Source organism: Dendropsophus ebraccatus, chromosome 2 (assembly GCF_027789765.1).
Source record: "Dendropsophus ebraccatus isolate aDenEbr1 chromosome 2, aDenEbr1.pat, whole genome shotgun sequence".
Taxonomy (NCBI): Eukaryota; Metazoa; Chordata; class Amphibia; order Anura; family Hylidae; genus Dendropsophus; species Dendropsophus ebraccatus.
Window position 1 is genome coordinate 35,469,663 of NC_091455.1, and position 19,309 is coordinate 35,488,971.

General features: G+C 44.9%; 1 protein-coding gene across 8 annotated transcripts in view; it reads left to right on the plus strand.

Annotated features, from left to right (window-relative positions):
- Positions 1-258: 258 nt before the first annotated feature.
- The window catches only part of RGS22 (regulator of G protein signaling 22), a 78,615-nt gene continuing 59,564 nt past the window's right edge, over positions 259-19,309 (plus strand). For 2 of the 8 annotated variants that reach the window (XM_069957344.1, XM_069957338.1), the window contains exons 1-8: positions 259-465; positions 1,423-1,668; positions 3,929-3,957; positions 8,604-8,666; positions 13,242-13,454; positions 14,370-14,455; positions 17,624-17,789; positions 18,448-18,559. In XM_069957344.1, coding sequence (XP_069813445.1) covers positions 1,644-1,668; positions 3,929-3,957; positions 8,604-8,666; positions 13,242-13,454; positions 14,370-14,455; positions 17,624-17,789; positions 18,448-18,559 — 694 coding nt within the window. In that variant the 5' untranslated portion in view covers positions 259-465; positions 1,423-1,643. Of the gene's footprint in view, positions 466-1,205; positions 1,669-3,928; positions 3,958-8,603; positions 8,667-13,241; positions 13,455-14,369; positions 14,456-17,623; positions 17,790-18,447; positions 18,560-19,309 lie in introns of those variants that run through there. The other 6 variants (XM_069957339.1, XM_069957341.1, XM_069957342.1 and 3 more) reach the window with 6 other exon arrangements.

Consider the following 19,309-nt stretch of genomic DNA (forward strand, 5'->3'; position numbering starts at 1 on the left):
TTTAAATTTGCTCATCTCTAATTAGTTGGTGTGGGCCGGCTGGGACGATTGGTGCACTAAGAGCAGTAGCCCCACCCTGAGTGAGCTAAAATGTCCTCCCCCCCCCCCCCCCCCCTTAGGGGGTGATTTATGGCGCTGTCAGTGTAAGATTTCCTTTGCTGCCTACAGCAACCAATCACAGCTTGGCTTTCATTTCTCATCTTGCTGTGGTGAAATGAAACCTGAGCTGTAATTGGCTGCTATGGGCAGCAAATAGGATCTTACTAAAAGACAGCATGATAAATTTGCCCATAAATAAATATAAAAAAAAAATTCCCGTCCTGCAGATCCTTCCCACTAACATCAAAAATTGAATCTATGAAGGCTTCAAGAACATCACAAGGTATATGGAAAGGATCATTGCTCAAGATGTTCCACTGCAAATAACATGATCCCCCACATCCTATGGTTTGGAGTGTAAGCAAGGTCAGGCTCCTCTTACTCTGCGCGTCCTCTACTCAAAGTCAGTGTTGATATGTAAAAGTAAAGACATTTTGGGGAAGAAAAAAAAAAAGGCCAAAGACACAATGGAGCAGTTGCCCATAGCAACCAATCAGATTCCAGCTTTCATTTTAAAAAGGAAGGAAGCAATCTGATTGGTTGCTATGGGTAACTCTTGCACTATTCATTTGCACAAACTTTAATTACTCTTCCCAGATTATCAATTTAACATCTGATTATATATAGTGTTATGTGTCTATATGTGATTATATATACTGTTATGTGTCTATATGTGATTATATATACTGTTATGTGTCTATATGTGATTATAAATACTGTTATGTGTCTATATGTGATTATATATAGTGTTATGTGTCTATATGTGATTATATATAGTGTTATGTGTCTATATGTGATTATATATAGTGTAATGTGTCTATATGTGATTATATATAGTGTAATGTGTCTATATGTGATTATATATACTGTTATGTGTCTATATGTGATTATATATAGTGTAATGTGTCTATATGTGATTATATATAGTGTAATGTGTCTATATGTGATTATATATACTGTTATGGGTCTATATGTGATTATATATAGTGTAATGTGTCTATATGTGATTATATATACTGTTATGTGTCTATATGTGATTATATATAGTGGAATGTGTCTATGTGTGATTATATATAATGTAATGTGTCTATATGTGATTATATATAGTGTAATGTGTCTATATGTGATTATATATAGTGTTCTATGTCTAAATGTTATTATATATAGTTGAATGTGTCTATATAATGTGTCAATGGCAGCTCAGTGATTGCAGCTGTGGAGGCCACAGATGTGGCAATGTCTCCTCCTTCTTTCTCTTGTCCCTATGAGGGCAGAGGACAAGCACAGAGCCTGTAACCTGCCCAGACTAATCTCTGCTTTCAGTAGGGCTGTGGGAGGAGAGGAGCTCTCACCATTCATCACAATTGAGAACAACTCCATAGCAACCTCAGTCACACACACACCCAGGAAGACAGCACGCAGCTCCTGCACAACAATCCAGTAACTCTGCTCCCTGGAGGTCCATGCTTCTCTTCCCACACCTGTCAGGACCCTCACCATGCCCGTCCATCGATTCTCCTGAGGACTGAACACTGCCAATCACCATGAGGCTCAAGAGGCTGGCGACTGGTAGGAGAGGGATGTGGTGCCACAATGAGCTGGTATTATGCCGGGTCTAGTGAAGGATGCTGAGCTTATCTATAGCCTGACATAGGGAAAGACACAGGGGGACAAGGTTGAATGCACGTATATTGGAACAAGTCACAAATTTATTTAGTGTAAACTTTTTTGTCCTTTTTTTTGGCTTTTACTAGACAGTACGGATAAATCACAGTTGTGTGATTTATCAGAGAATATGTTGGTTAAAGTATAGACTTACAATGGGGCCCGTCGTGGTATATGTCAGCATACTGCGCCAATGTACACCCTGATTGTAGGCAACTTTTCAGACGTGAACATCGCATTTTAAAAATCCTATAGGCCCTTTTATTTAAGTTGCAACGTGTCGAAAGTACGTAGGATCCGATACTGTCTGAAGAATGCAAAGACGTCTTAGTGAAAAAGATTCTTTGCTTTCCTCTGATCGGGTCCAATCCTGTTTTTGGCACAAATAATATTTCTCTCACATGGACATATGGCCATGGACACGAAGCCTGTGGATGATCAGGTTGCACGCTTCATGCTCTGGGGCTACAAGTGCTGGCGCCAATGACTGAACTTGTACACAGGAGCATGGGAATAAGATATCTCATCATTTCACATTAATGGTTTGATGGAAATTTGTTGCTTTTATGGGTAATTTAGATAGTGCTAAAAAATATTACCTGATATTTAGTAGGTGAAAAAAAAATGTGTATATAACCAGTCTAGGTATTCAGCCTATGGCACACTGATGTACTTTGTTTGCCCAAAACCGCTGCAAGATTTGCATTAGTGAGTGCCGTGGCTAATTCTTTGTGAATTGGTGATCAATGTATTATTGTGGGACCTCCAGTAATCAAGAGAACAGAGGTCCAAGAAACTTGGGACCCCCCACACTCTCATGATCACTGTAGGGGTCCCAGAAATGAGTACCCCTGTGACCAAAGTTGCTAAAAGTACATTATGAGATAACTAGAGATGAGCGAACCGGGTTCGGGTTTGAGTCGATCCGAACCCGAATGTTCGGTATTTGATTAGCTAGGGCTGCTGAACTTGGATAAAGCTCTAAGGTTGTCTGGAAAACATGGATACAGCCAATGACTATATCCATGATTTCCACATAGCCTTATGCTAAGTTTACACAAGGCGATTAATGGGCCGATCGCACGATTAACGATTTCGAAGTAACGATTTTTTTTATAACGATCAGCGTTTAGACGGTACGATATATCGTACGGAAAAATCGTTTTGCGACCGTTCGCTGCGTTTACACGTACGATTATCGTTCGAATTCTATCGTTATCGTGCAAATTCGCACGATAATCGTTCCGTGTAAACCCAGCATTAGGCTGGGTTCACACTACGTATATTTCAGTCAGTATTGTGGTCCTCATATTGCAACCAAAACCAGGAGTGGATTAAAAACACAGAAAGGATCTGTTCACACAATGTTGAAATTGAGTGGATGGCCGCCATTTAATGGCAAATTTTTGCTGTTATTTTAAAACAACGGCTGTTGTATTGAAATAATTGCCGTTATTTACTGTTATATGGCGGCCATCCCCTCAATTTCAACATTGTGTGAACAGGTTTTGGTTGCAATATGAGGACCACAATACTGACTGAAATATACGTAGTGTGAACCCAGCCTTATGGTGCGTTTACACGGACAGATTTATCTGACAGATCTTTGAAGCCAAAACCAGGAACAGACTATAAACAGGGATCAGGTCATAAATCCATTCCTGGCTTTGGCTTCCAAAACTGTCAGATAAATCTTTCTGTGTAAACGCACCCTTAGGGCTTTATCCCAGTTCAGCAGCCACCGCTAATCAAATACCGAAAGTTCGGGTTCGGATCGACTCGAGCATGCTCGAGGTTCACTCATCTCTAGAGATAACCCCTTTAAGACAGGTTTTAAACATTTTTTTTAAATGCTGTTGCAGCTTTTTATCTGTTTAACTTTTTGTATAAAAGCGGTCATTCCTTTATATTTCTCAGTGGGCCACCAATAATATACATTTGTAGATATTTTTTGGGTGATACACAAAAGGGATCTTTGCCTCCCCTTTTGCTATATTTTAATATATATATATATATATATATATATATATATATATATATATATATATATATTAGTTCTCTTTTTTTAACATTTTAACACAGGAAGAGAACAGTAGTGATATATAATATTATATAAATGGATAAACTACCTGCCTAATGCAATGATTTTTTTTTTATTTGCCAGGGCCACCCAACATAACAGAAGATGTTTTTGTAAGTATGTCCAGCAATGATCATGGTTTGTAGGAAGGTCATAAACAATGAACATGTTCATTGTCTTTACACCCGTCCTCAATTACCGCCATTTTCCTCAAGGGGTATTCTTCATTCAACATTACAGACGTATTTTACTGCGTGAACAAGGCCTTAGGCTATTTTCCATCAGTCTTTTGGTCAGTATTTTTTAAACCAAAATCAGGAGTGGAACTGAAAAATGATAATGAAAAGATTCCACAGTTAGGTCAAGACCACATAACTTTATATTCTGGTTGTGGCCTTTCTGCGTTTTCAACCAACTCCTGGTTTTGGTTGAAAAAATAACTGACGGAAATACAATGTGTGAACATAGCCTTAAGGAACGTTTCCATTTACCTAACCTGCCGCAGATTTGATGGTGCTGATGTGATGCTGCAGATTTTAGCTATTTGAGAGCCCCATGTAGCCCATTGATGCTGCCATCAATATAGTAGTTCAACAATGTTGAAAGAGAAAAAGTCCGGCACTACCTGGAACTCTGCAAACTATTGTACACTGTTAGCTTACTGCTCCAAAGTCCAGATGGTGCTCTACAAGCTAACAAGCAAATGCATTCAAGTCTTACGGAATCCAAACAAGAAATTTGTGCTGCTCACCCATTGTACATTAAAAAATCATTTTTTTATTTTCATTACAAGGCCTAAGGACGTGGATATCGAGTGAAGGCCATTTCGTGCAGCACACTGTCCATACCAATAACAAAACCCCATAGAAAACCTCTCCTGCTCTGGACAGTTCCTGTCATGGAACTCACAGAAAAGAATACATCACTTCCTGCAGGACACACAGCAGCTGAAAATTACTGGAAGGCTTGAGAGTTTTAAATAGAAGTACATTACAAATCTATATAACTTTCTAACACTAGTTGATTTGAAATAAAAAAGTTTCCATGGAGTACCCCATTAAAGCAATGAAATAAGAAACAAAACCTTTGTAGTATTCCTTTAAGAATGAAAAAAAAAAGTTACAGTAAAATTTCCCTTTAAAAATTTGCCAGTCACTGCAAAGCTGCAGGTACATACAGGCTGGTGTTAGCGGTATAATCCGTAAATTAGGTGTTGGGAGTTAGTTGTTAGGTGAAGCTGATACGGACTATACAGCATGTCTCATAGATGAGTAACTCAGTACTACAAGTAATTGCCTTAGAGACCTCATGATTGCTGGAGCCTTAGTGAAGCTGTGTTATTTGCTGTATATCAGCACTATAGATACCACAGCTCTATAGACATTTCTGTTGACATTGCTATAATCCTTAGAGTCTCCTATCATTAGTGCAGTTTAAAGGAATAAGTTCTGGTCTATTAAACAGGTACAAAGCCACAGAGGGTTAACATTAAAGGGGTAGTGCGGCGGTAAAGAATTATTCACAGAATAACACACATTACAAAGTTATACAACTTTGTAATGTATGTTATGTCTGTGAATGGCCCCCTTCCCCGTGTCCCACCACCCCCACCCGTGTACCCGGAAGTGTGGTGCGCTATACATACCTGTCACGTGCCGACTCGTCTCCGATCTTCAGTCAGCGATGTCGTCTTCGGACGGCCGGGCTGAATCCCTCCGACCTCCCTGAGTGCTGGCCGTCCCCTGCCGCGTCATCGGCTGCTCAGCCGTGATTGGTTAAGCCAAGCTGCTCAGCCAATCGCGGCTGAGCATCTGATGACGCTGAAGAGGGCGGCCGGCACTCAGGACGGTCGGAGGGATTCGGCCCGGCCGTCTGAACACGACATCGCTGACTGAAGATCGGAGACAAGTCGGCACGTGACAGGTATGTATAGCGCACCACACTTCCGGGTACACGGGTGGGGGTGGTGGGACACGGGGAAGGGGGCCATTCACAGACATAACATACATTACAAAGTTGTATAACTTTGTAATGTGTGTTGTTCTGTGAATAATTCTTTACCGCCGCACTACCCCTTTAACTCCCAGATCCCCCTAGATACTGTGTAGTGTCTCACGTATCCTTCATGTTATAGAGAAATGCTCTAGAACAGTGGTCTCCAACCTGGTGCTCTCCAACTCTTGTGGGTTGTAGTTTGGCTGCAGCTGCAGAAGCATAGGCTGGAGGCCACTGTTTTAGGATAAAGGGCCATATTACACAGGACAATTATTGTTATATTGTTCAAATTTAAACGATAATTGCTCCATGTAATTGCAGGCAACAATTAAAAAATCGTTTGTGTGTCATTGATCGTTGATTTAGATCTGATCCTAAAATCATTGTTAATCGTTCGCTATAATTCCACATTAGTTCACTATTCATTTAGTGTAATTCCAAATTGTTCCTTCCTTTGCTGGGATGAGATGGAGTAACCAATCGTTGTAATGATCGTAACTAACGTTCTGTGTAATATGATGAACGATTTCAAGTTAATGATAAACGTTCTTGTTTGCAATTGTTTATCGTTAGTCGTTAAAAATCGCTTTGTCTAACTTCTAGTCTAGACCATATTTCGCACTGATGGAATCTAAAACTATAAATTGGTTTTAAGGGTCATTACTTCCATGATATGTTATTGATTTCATATCTGCAAGTGACTCCAGGATGTCCTTGCAGAGTCTGCAGCTGCATGGAAACTGTGCAGTTGGAGGAGAGGAGATCCAGCTGTCAGCAACAAACGGTTAGGGAGCACCATCAGACCGTATTTAACACTAGAGACCCGTGGTCCAGTGCCTAGGGCAGCACCTTGCAGGGGGCAGCACCAGGGAGCGGGGGGAAGAAACAACTTTCTTTTGGTTTTCATTTTTTTAGTCTACCACCTCCCGTTCAGACTTGCCAGTAAATCTGGTGGGGGTGGGGGGGGGGATGGTATGGTGGTATTGTTCAGGTTTGGTGTGGTGGTGTTATCCAGTCACAGTATGGCAGTATTGGTCACGTCTGGTATGGCTATGGCAGTATTGGTCAGGTCTGGTATGGCAATGTTATCCAGTCACAGTATGGTGGTATTGGTCAGGTCTGGTATAGCAGTGTTATCCAGTCACAGTATGGTGGTATTGGTCAGGTCTGGTATGGCGGTGTTATCCAGTCACAGTGTGGTGGTATTGGTCAGGTCTGGTATGGTGGTGTTATCCAGTCACAGTATGGTGATATTGGTCAGGTCTGGTAAGGTGGTGTTATCCAGTCACAGTATGGTGGTATTGGTCAGGTCTGGTATGGCGGTGTTTAATGTGACGCCTGTAGCTATTACCTACCAATCATGGACCTATCTACCAATCATGTGATGAGAAGTCCTTCAGTTAAAAACCATGAAAAATGTCATTCAGACAGTATTTCTACATGTAGAGAAATGCATGTGGCCAAACCCACTCTCCCCCACACTCCCCAAGATGGCGCGTCTTCATGTTTAGTGCCTATGGCAGCAGTAGCTATTAATAAAGCCCTGGGCACCATGTAATACTTTCTTTCCCCTTGTTGTGGCACTGTAGGGAAACAAAATACTTGTTTTCTTGCACACAATAGCCGATCACTTGGCGTCACAGATATTTTTTAGTAGATTTTCCAATGCAAACAACTCCTTTCAGTTCCAATGACTACAGAGGAGTGCAGTGTACATTTACATTTAAAGGAGAAGTCCGATAAAATTTTTTATTAAAGTATTGTATTGCCTCCCAAAAGTTATACAAATCACCAATATACAATTATTATGGGAAATGCTTATAAAGTGCTTTTTTTCCTGCACTTACTACTGCATCAAGGCTTCACTTCCTGGATAACATGGTGATTTCACTTCCTGGATAACATGGTGATGTCACTTCCTGGATAACATGGTGATTTCACTTCCTGGATAACATGGTGATGTCACTTCCTGGATAACATGGTGATGTCCCTTCCTGGACAACATGGTGATGTCACAACCGACTCCCAGAGCTGTGCGGGCTGTGGCTGTTGGAGAGGATGATGGCAGGGGGATGCTCAGTGTCCCTCCAGTGCCCTGTGTCCCTCAGTGTCCCCCTGCCATCATCCTCTCCAGCAGCCACAGCCCGCACAGCTCTGGGAGTTGGGTCATGACATCACCATGTTATCCAGGAAGTGACATCACCATGTTATCCAGGAAGTGACATCACCATGTTATCCAGGAAGTGAAGCCTTGATGCAGTAGTAAGTGCAGGGGAAAAGCGCTATATAAGCATTTCCCGTAATAAGTGTATATTGGTGATTTGTATAACTTTTGGGGGGCAATACAATACTGTAATAAAAAATGTTGCTGGACTTCTCTTAGGGTACATTCACATTTACCGGATCTGCAGCTGATTTTCTGCTGCGGATCCGCAGCAGATTTCATTTAAATAACTGAACACAGCATCAAATCTGCACCATCAAATCTGCTGCAGATCTGCTGCGGATCCTGTAGGTGTGAACGCACCCTTAATAAAACTTTCACACAGAAATGTAGATACTTATTCATTGCACACATGATAGATTGGGTAGTGCATGGAGGCTGTTTGCACATTAAAACTGATGGCAGAGAAGACAGTCAAATATGTTATACTTTTATTAGTTGTCATACCTGTTAGTGTTTACTATGTTCTACAATCAGCTCTGACAATAACTACTGTGGTTTGCATTTCATCACACTCTGTGTTATGTTCTATTTGCATAGGAGGACTTCCTAGTAACAGATGACATGCTTGTAGATTACATCAATGAATTCTTAAGTTTACCAGTAAGTATACACCAATGAATACCCGCAATTGCGTAATTCCCTGCACCTATTCATTTTCTAATACAATTCACACATCTAATATACTTACTGGAATGTCTCCCCAAAGTTGTGGGATTGTTTTAATAAGGAATTGCAAGGCTGCTTAAATTTGCACTGGAGACCTGAGTCCTGTGTGGCCGACCTGTCAACTCATCTGTTATGTTTGTTTTAGTAAATATTTGCATTCCGTCACCATATCGCAACTTCACCCTGTGCAACGCATTTGTTGGGTTGTAATGGGAGCTGGGCGCCAAGCAAAGGCACGATGTAATAGGAGATCTATCTACATATAGGAAATAGGAAATATTCCCTGAAGTGTTTGCCTTTCAGATATGTTGTGATAGAAGCAGGGGCGTAGCTAAAGGTTGATGGGCCCTGGTGCAAAATGTTAGCTTGGGGCCCCCCATCTCACCCGATCAGGCAAAGTCCTATCTAACGTTATATCCAATTACTCTAATGTGCCACCATGTTCTAATGCACTGTCACTGCCTCCACCTCATGTACTGCACTACTGCCCCCTATAATTAATGGACTGTACTGTGTCATTGTCTAATCATTGTATTCCAATCTTTGACTCTCCAGCTGAAAAACTACAACTCTCATCATGAACTGCCAGTTGGATATGATGGGGGTTGTAGTGCTGCAACCTAAAGAGCCAAATGCTGCAAAACTCCCATAATAAACTATCAGCAGGGAACAATGAAGTTTGAACTTCTGCAACCTGGAGAAGTCACCTGATATCACCTGCAGTCCTATGTAACACCACAGATAACAGTGATATCCCTCTGAGTACAGATAATGTAGTAGATGTCACATGCAGTCCTATGTAACACCACAGATAACACAGTGATATCTCTGAGTACAGATCATGTAGTAGTCACCTGCAGTCCTATGTAACAGCACAGATAACACAGTGATATCTCTGAGTACAGATAATGTAGTAGTCACCTGCAGTCCTATGTAACGCCACAGACAACACAGTGATATCTCTGAGTACAGATAATGTAGATATAGACCCCCTGTGTAGCCCCCCATAGTATAGACCCCCTGTGTAGCCCCCCCACAGTATAGACCCCCTGTGCAGCCCCCCCAGTATAGACCCCCTGTGCAGCCCCCCCCAGTATAGACCCCTTGTGCAGTCCCCCCTCATAGTATAGACCCCTTGTGCAGCCCCCCCAGTATAGACCCCTTGTGCAGCCCCCCCAGTATAGACCCCTTGTGCAGTCCCCCCTCATAGTATAGACCCCTTGTGCAGCCACCCCCAGTATAGTCCCCTTGTGCAGCCCCCCCCAGTATAGACCCCTTGTGCAGCCAAGCCCCTGCCCCCCAGTATAGACCCCTTGTGCAGCCCCCCCCAGTATAGACCCCCTTGTGCAGACCCCCCAGTATAGACCCCTTGTGCAGCCCGCCCCCCAGTATAGACCCCTTGTGCAGCCAAGCCCCCGCCCCCCAGTATAGACCCCTTGTGCAGCCCCCCCCAGTATAGACCCCTTGTGCAGCCCCCCCAGTATAGACCCCTTGTGCAGCCCCCCCCAGTATAGACCCCTTGTGCAGCCCCCCCCAGTATAGACCCCTTGTGCAGCCCCCCCAGTATAGACCCCTCGTGCAGCCCCCCCAGTATAGACCCCTTGTGCAGCCCCCCCAGTATAGACCCCTTGTGCAGCCCCCCCAGTATAGACCCCTTGTGCAGCCCCCCCTGTATAGACCCCTTGTGCAGCCCCCCCCTCTATAGACCCCTTGTGCAGCCCCCCCCCTGTATAGACCCCTTGTGCAGCCCCCCCCCCCTGTATAGACCCCTTGTGCAGCCCCCCACATCGCAACATTTATGTAAAAAAAATAAATAAATAAACTCACCTCACCTGGATCTTTGATCTCCCTCAGGCCTGGCAGCTTCTCTTCAGTTCAGTGAGCTTCCGGGATGCCGGCCCCGGCCGGAAGCTCACTGATGCAGGACTGCGGCACCCGGATTTCTCCTCTCTACTGCACGGCGGCTGACATGTGACGTGATGACGTCACTTGTCAGCTGCCGAGGAGGAGAAGTCCCAGCGCCGCGGTCCTGCATCAGTGAGCTTCCGGCCGGGGCCGGCATCCCGGAAGCTCACTGAACTGAAAGAGGTCCGGGGGGCATATCCCCTGCCGCGCCCCCCCCCCCCCCGGATTGGGGGAGCACAAGTGGCAAGGGGGGCCGTGCGGGCCCCCCTAGCGTAGGGGCCCGGTCGCCATGGCGACCCCTGCGACCCCTATAGCTACGCCACTGGATAGAAGATAGCTAACATGACAGTACACTGCATCGTTAGTATTGCAGTGTACTGTACAAGCAATCACATATTCAAGACCTTAAAGAGGTATCCTAGGAAAAATCATACACATAGTATACACTCCGGCCGGGATCCCTAGCGGTGCCAAGAACAACTGACATTTCAGTTTTCTGCGGCTGCTATTCAGTGAATAGCGGCTGTAGAAAACCATGTCAGCGCACACTGTGGAGCGAGCGGCTACGGCCACTCGCTCCATAGCGCGCAGTGGAGAGTTCTGATGCGGGCCTGCACGGATGCGCCCCCTAAGAACACTGCAGCCGAATAGATCATCCAGCCGGTACTGCAGTACCGGCCGGGATGATCTTTTCAGAGACAGGCTGGGTCACGGAACGGTCGGTCTCTTACGATGTATGCACATAGCCTAAAAGTGTATTTTACATTTTTTTAAAATAAAATATACTCCAAATATATATATATATATATATATATATATATTAAGGCTATGTTCACACTACGTAAGAGACCGGCCATTCCGTGACCCCGGCCGGGTCACGGAACGGCCGGTCTCTGGCTGGATCATCTCGGCCGGTACTTTAGTACCGGACCGATGATCTTTCGGCCGCAGAGCTCTGATGCGGGCGCATCAGCGCGCGCCCGCATCAGAGCTTCCCATAGCCCACAGTGGAGCGAGTGGCCGGAGCCGCTCGCTTCACTGTGTGAACTGACAGGTCTTTCTGCGGCCGGAATTCACTGAATTCCGGCCGCACAAAACTGACATGTCAGTTGTTTGCGGCGGTATATGCGGCGGCATATCCCATAGAACAACAGGCATTGTTCCCCCGCGGTAAAAGTACTTTACGTACTTTTACGTAGTGTGAACATAGCCTTAGGCTACAAACCCACTTGGCGGGTCTGCAGCGAGTCCCCTCGCTGCGTATTTGCAGCGAGACTCGCTGCAGATCCCGGCCCTATACTTTTAATGGCAGACAACCACGCAGCAGGGATGTACACCCCTGCTGCGAGTTTGTCTGCAGCCCACCCCATTAACCCCCCGGCCGCCGGAGCTGATACTTCACCTGATCCCGGCTCCGGCGGTTCCCGATGTCTTCAGCAAGCCGGAGCGGGGACCAGGTGAAGTATATGCTCCAGCCAGCCGCCCGCAGCCCCGGCTGCCCGATCGCCCCCCCGCAGCACCGAACGCACGCCCCTCCGCAGCACCGATCGCACACCCCCCCGCAGCACCGATCACACGCCCCCCCCCGCAGCACCGATCGCACGCTTCCCCGCAGCACCGATTGCTTGCACGCCCCCCCCCAATCGCGCCCGGCCGCTCGATCGCCCCGGCCGCTCGATCGCCCCCCGGCAGCACCGATCGCCCCCCCTGCAGCCCTGGCCGTCCAATCGCCCCCCCCCCCCCGCAGCACCGATCGCACATCCCCCAATGCCCCCCCCCCCGCAGCACCGATCACTCGCATGCCCCCCTGCAGCCCCGGCCGCCCGATCGCCCCCCCCCCCCCGATGGGGGCTGCAGGGGGGTGATCGGTGCTGCCAGGGGGCGATCGAGCGGCCGGGGCTGCAGGGGGCGATCGGTGCTGCCGGGGGGCGATCGAGCGGCCGGGGCTGCGGGGGGGGGGGGGGGCGATTGGGGGGGTGTGCAAGCGATCGGTGCTGCGGGGGGGCGTGCGATCGGTGCTGCGGGGGGGCGTGCGATCGGTGCTGTGGGGGGGGGCGTGCAATCGGTGCTGGGGGGGGGGGGCGTGCAATCGGTGCTGCGGGGGGGGGGGGGGGCGATCGGGCGGCCAGGGCTGCGGGCGGCTGGCTGGAGCATATACTTCACCTGGTCCCCGCTCCAGCTTGCTGAAGACATCGGGAACCGCCGGGATCAGGTGAAGTATCAGCTCCGGCGGCCGGGGGGTTAATGGGGTGGGCTGCAGACAAACTCGCAGCAGGGATGTACATCCCTGCTGCGTGTTTGTCTGCCATTAAAAGTATAGGGTCGGGATCTGCAGCGAGTCTCGCTGCAAATACGCAGCAAGGGGACTCGCTGCAGACCCGCCAAGTGGGTTTGTAGCCTTAATAGAGATATGAGCAGATGGGGAAGATTAATGCAGCTCCTAGGGGAATAAAAAATTATATATATATTTTTTTTTTTTTTATTTATATATATTTTTTTTCAGTAGTCGTGCAGTCAGGCTAGGAAGTCTAATTTTGTGCAATCAAATAAACAAATTAATGTAAGATATTGAAATCTTTGTGTATTATATGACTTTCTTTGCAGACATTCACTGAAGCAATCAAGTTCAACAAAATATATGGTGTTTTTGAAGTGATCAGCAATGTCCCTGATCAGCTGGAAGAGCAAATTAAAAAAATGTTACGCGATCATCAGTCACCGAACCCCATCTACAATGCAACCAGAAGTGTCACCGGTCTGAGCTCGAAAAAATCGTCTGTTATTGATGTCAAAATAGACACCACTTATTGTGTTATGGTGAGATACGTTGGCTTACTTTTATATATACAGTTCTCTCTTTTTTTTTTTATTGTTTATTAAAGTGGACCATTGCCCTCCCTGAGCTGCCTGTTTTAGTAGATTCTTATATTTGACATGAACATTTCTAGAACATCTTTTCTTATAGCTCTGTGATCTGCCATTCCTTTGTTATTCTTACTAGAAATCTATGACTAACTGGGTGTTACCACTGTTGGCCCCTTTAATAGATGGTCCCCTGTGTAGTCCCCCTTTATTAGATGATGCCCTTTGTGCATGCCCTGTATATTGTAGATGTCCCCCTGTGTCATCCACCCTTTAGTCCATGGTCCCCTGGGTAGCCCCCCTTTAGTTTATGGCCCCCTGTGCAGCTCCCCTAAAGTAGATAAATATAAAAGAAGAAAGCAAAACTCACCTCCCACATGTTTCCCTGTTGCTGCAGGTCTCCCGACACTTCTCTCCCCTGTTTCCTCTTCCGGCACAGTTAGAATGTGTTACAGGTGCTGCCTGTGCCGTAAGAGAGAGCAGGAGAGAGCAGTGCTGGGAGACCTGCAGCAATGCAGGAATGAGAAGGAGGTGAGTATTGTTTGTAGTGCGCTCACCGGCACTTCAGCTTTCCGGAGGATTGTCAGCTGGGCCACCCTGGGTGATGTGCAGCCGCAGTGAGATCAGATGTGGGTCGTTTAGATGACTGTGGGCCCCCTAGGAGCCTCAGGCCCTGGGCGTCTGCCCAAACTGCCCAGATAATAATCCACCACTGTTGAGGAGCCTATATAGCTGGTACTGTGTGATAAATAATAAACCAGTTATTACTTTTTATTTATTTATTTTTTTACCGCTAAAAACAAAAAGAAAAGAGAAATCTAAACCTATATAAATGAGAGAGCTAAATGATTTAAATGACTTATTTTTAAGTGTTTGAATCGGGAACAAGGAGTTGAATGGATAAAGAGGGAAAGACTTCCATCATTTTTGAAGAGTGACTGTTACTTTGAATACAGGTAATGTAAAATTATAAAAACCCTATCCCTATCATTGTGAGCCAATGCAATGTAATCTGCCGCAATATGTAAGCGCGAATCACATGATTTTTGCTAGATCGGCAATAGCCAACCAGATGTATACTGCATAACCACTTTAAAAAAAAACAAAAAAATTTAGTCTATTTGTGGCCAGGGTGTGCTATACAGTATACATTTCAGGACAAAAAACATTGCCTGCTAGGGATAAGTTGTATTTAACGTATGCTTCTGACATGTTACAAAGGCATCACAAAAAGACTTGATCTGACAGCATCCAGTAGCAACATTTTGACCCAACTGGGTCTTTGTCAGGCTTGACAAAAACCCAGTTGGTTTGAAACGTTGCTACTGTGTTGCCTGAATAAAAGATTCACCATCTTTACTACTGGATGCTGTCAAATCAAGTGTGTTTGTGATGTTTAACGGTGTCCATCCAGGATTGGAGAGCCTCTGACTTGCGTCTCATCTCTACTGCAGTAAGAGGCTCTCTTTCTTTACGTTGTGTGACCAGGTGATGTTGAACTTTTTGCTTTTTTTCTGGTATGTTAAAAAGGCATGTCATAAGTTTTTATTAAAGGGGAACTCCAGGTAGAGGTTAAAAAAAATGAAACTTCTGCAGAAGCATAACGCATTACTTACCTGTCTATCCCAGTTTTTTAAACTACCAAAAATCCATTTGTTTGGGGAGGTTTTGCTCTGTTTTGTGTTTCTGTTCTTCCTGGTTTGGCATTTCCCAGAATGCAATGCTTTCCCTCCTGTGTTCATCACAGCCCCCTCCCATCACAATCAGTAAAATTAGTGCAGCAGCTGCTTCTGGCCGGTTAGAGATGGTGAATCAGTCAGGGGATTGGGGGATCCAGCCGTGCCTCCTGTGACATCACAACCTTCCCCCCTGTCTGCATCATCAGCAAACACACACAATGTGAGACAGAAGTATGGAAGATTTGTCTCCTAGGGGGGCATAGCAGCAGGAGAAGGAGACAATGTGAATTGGCACAGGGGCCATTTTTTTCACTTCCTGGATTTCTATCAGCTACCAGTGTGACAGAACCGTACAGATACAGTAATACATTGTATAGACACATCTATATAACTTTTAATGTACAAAAAACAAGTTTTTCTTATCTGGAGTTCCCCTTTAATCAGGGTTTCATTTATTAGATAGAACTGGAAGAAATTGGGGCTGAGCTCTCCACTCCTTGACATGCTGCCTTTTCCATCTCTTACAATGGAGGCCATCTCCTGCAGCAAAATGAGGAGTTCCCTCTCCCGGCTTTATCTAACAGTGTGAGCCTCTGCACCAATCAAATTTTTAAATGTGTGTCTGTGACCTGTCAAAAACTTTTTCAATTTGTGGCAGCACATCCGAAAACCACAGCAGTTCCCCAACAATGATGGGGAGAGAGGTCACAATCCTGTAATAAAAGTTATGTTTTTAAGTCTGGTTTCTTTCAATGACCAGTTCTAATAACGTAACTATGACCACAATGCATCTCTAGATGTTATACCGCATTGTCTAGAAGCTGTTAATGGATAAACTTTATAACGTACTTCACGGTTAGGTACCAAATGTATCCAAGGTTACCGAAGACATCCCATTGTTTAACAGCCATAAACTTTAACAGCAGCAGAGAAGCTAATAAAATGAGGGTAGAGACAGGTTTAAAGGTATCAGGAGTAAAGGAAAGCTACGTGCATCAAGTTATATAAGGAAACGCATTTATAAAGTTGGTAGCTTTACAGTATACTGAAAATTTAGGTCTTGGCCTCACAAGTTTATTTAGTTCAGTCCATAACGGGTCATGTGATACGCTATTTTCCTAGTCTACTCTTTTACAGGCTTTTCCCACAATCCAATTAATATTTTTTGGATGAATATGATAAAATATTACAGTGGTACCTTGGTTTGAGAGTAACTTGGATTGAGAGCTCACAGTTTTTCAAAATTGTAACTTGGTTTACGAGCATTGCTTTGGTTTAAGAGCTCCCTGTACTGGGTGAGAGGAAAAGTGGGGGAGGGCAATGGTCTGCATAGGGTGGTCTACAGCACTGTACTCTGACCCAGGAAGTCTCCCTCACCTACCAAATGATAGCAGATCCACTTCAGGCTGTGGCTTGCATCAGGGGACAGGACTGTGGAGGTAATCTCTTCATAGCTTTAACCCCTCTTTCCCGGACAGAGATGTGCCCACATCTGCCCTGCTCATTCCTTCATGCTCCCTGCAGTCTCTGTCAGCCCTTGTGTTTCCCATCCCCTCATTCCTGCTATAATGTGCCTGCACTCACACTCAGCTATACACACTGCTGCTATACTGTGCCTGCACTTACACTCATCTATACAAACTACTGCTTTGATGTGCCTGCACTTACACTCAGCTATTCACACTGCTATATATAAAAGTTTCTGTCACTGTCCTCCTGCACACCTCTGTGATTCTCACTTCCTCATTGGTCCATGCTGAACACACACACACACACACACCTTTCCCCATTGCTTTCATGTGACCACACAGACCTCTGACAGCAGCCCTGCCTCTCTATTCTAGCCTGTTGTACTATGCTACTATGCTTATGGGGATCTGCAGTTCCATCCTGTATCTACAAACTTCTGCTGTATTTCAGGTTTATGCTCTTACTATACATTATACTCCACATGCTGATTGCTATATTCTACAGTAACTTATAGTATGACATATCCAGCTTTTTAAATGTTTGTTTTACCTGTTATTCAGAATACAAAATCATTATTTTTGGGGTGTGGAACCATTTGTCTTCATTTCAATGATTTTTTATGGGAAGATTTGCTTTAGTTTAAGAGTGGATTTGGATTACAAGCACAGTACCGGAACGAATTATGCTCGTAATCCAAGGCACCAATGTATTTCCTATATGATTGAGGCTGGCAGGATTGTTTGGTGGATAGTTGTGTTGCCTGTGGTCCAGGGTCAAATCTAACCAATGACAACATCTGTATGGACTTTGTTGACCCCAGGTTAGGGTGGGTTTCCACCAGTTGCTTCAGTTTCCTTTCACACTCAACAACATAGTGTGCGTTTCTGATGATTCAAACTACAAATACTGAATGCATATTGAACCTTATACTATGTGTGAACCCAGCCTTATATGTTGTACCTTTGATAATTGCAGACTCGCTAAGTTGCTGTCCCAGGTGAGAGTGAATAATACAGGAGTGAGTTTAGAGATTGATCCGCATTACCAGCCATGGACACTGAAAAGAGTAGTCGCCTCCTCCCCATCCCCTACCACTGAGAATGAGGAAACCATGAAGAGATTTTATGTTACACTTGGTCAGGTAAAACCTTCACATAAGTAGGGTTTAAGTTTGTTTTTAACAATTTTTGTATATATAGGAAATACAAAATGGTTATGAGGCTGTCGATCAAAACAGTTCAAAAATATATGAATGTTGTGACACATACACCATGTGAAATCATATAACATAGCTAATATATATAAGAGAAACAGGGTCCTTCCTGGAGAGATACTGTATCTGTCTAGTCCTGTGTTTCGAGACTCTTCAACGGGGCTGCACGGGCTATTCTTTTGTATACAGTATCTAATATTTAGATCACCAATTACTAGTGACTAGTCACGGACGGCCTCCTGTCCAGATGACTAGTTGCCGCCCCTCCCCCAACCTTGCACGGAAGAATAAAAGTACTTTTTCTCCTTACTAAAGCTACTGTTGCTGCCTGGAAGATTGTCAGATAGTCCGGGCAGCCCATAGGAGATGGTGGCGGCCTCCTGCCTCTGCCCCTATTACACAGAGCGATTACCAGCTGTAATAACTAATATCGGCCAAATACGGACGATAATCGCTTTCATGTAATAGGGCCTTTACTTTCTTTGTGGAACTAGATGGTTACGTTTTCTTTGTTTAGTTTCTGATCTCCTATTACTACAGAAGTCATGGCTGCTTTTTTAGCTTATGCTTTACTTATATTTTACAGGCCTCTTTTACACAGACCAAAGAATGGTTTACCATAGCCAAACAAAGTGCGACTCCTGATACCACAAATTCAGTATCTGGATTGATCACCTGGGGTGACAATCGTAGCCAAGGTACAAATTGTGCGCTCACACAAGGAAAGACACCTGTTTATCGAGCAGGTTGTATATCAACTGAGGGCAATTAATTTAGACTAATTATATAATTAACTTTTTCTAATTATATTATCAGCTCTGCAGCTTACCATATATATATGACAGTGCCTCTTAAATAGTTTATCTCCACAGCTTCTAAACAGGTCAATATATCTTCATTATTTATTACTATGAAAGGTGCCTGAGTACTCCATGGGGGGGATTTATGAAGACTGGCATACAAGTACGCCGGTCTTATATTAGGCCCGGCACGTGCCTCTTAGTGAATCCGGCTGCCCAAATCTGCGTCCGGTGTACAAAATCAACACCTGCTTTCAGCAGGTGTAGATTTTGGTCATGATTTACACCTGTGAGCAAGCGTAAATCATTATAAATGAGGCGCAAGAGGTGGCCATGTCTCCTCCCCCCCTTATCACGCCCCCTCAAGCTCCGCCACCCCGGGGATGTTCGGGAGGCGTAGGCCAGGGAGAAAGGGTGAATCTGAACCTTCTCCCTGGCGTACACCTCGGGCATATGTTTCATAAATATCTCCCTATATGTTTCAGGACTATAGTTAGTGAATAGAGATGAGCGAACCGGGTTCGAGTCGATCCGAACCCGAACGTTCGGCATTTGATTAGCGGGGGCTGCTGAACTTGGATAAAGCTCTAAGGTTGTCTGGAAAACATGGATACAGCCAATGACTATATCCATGTTTTCCACATAGCC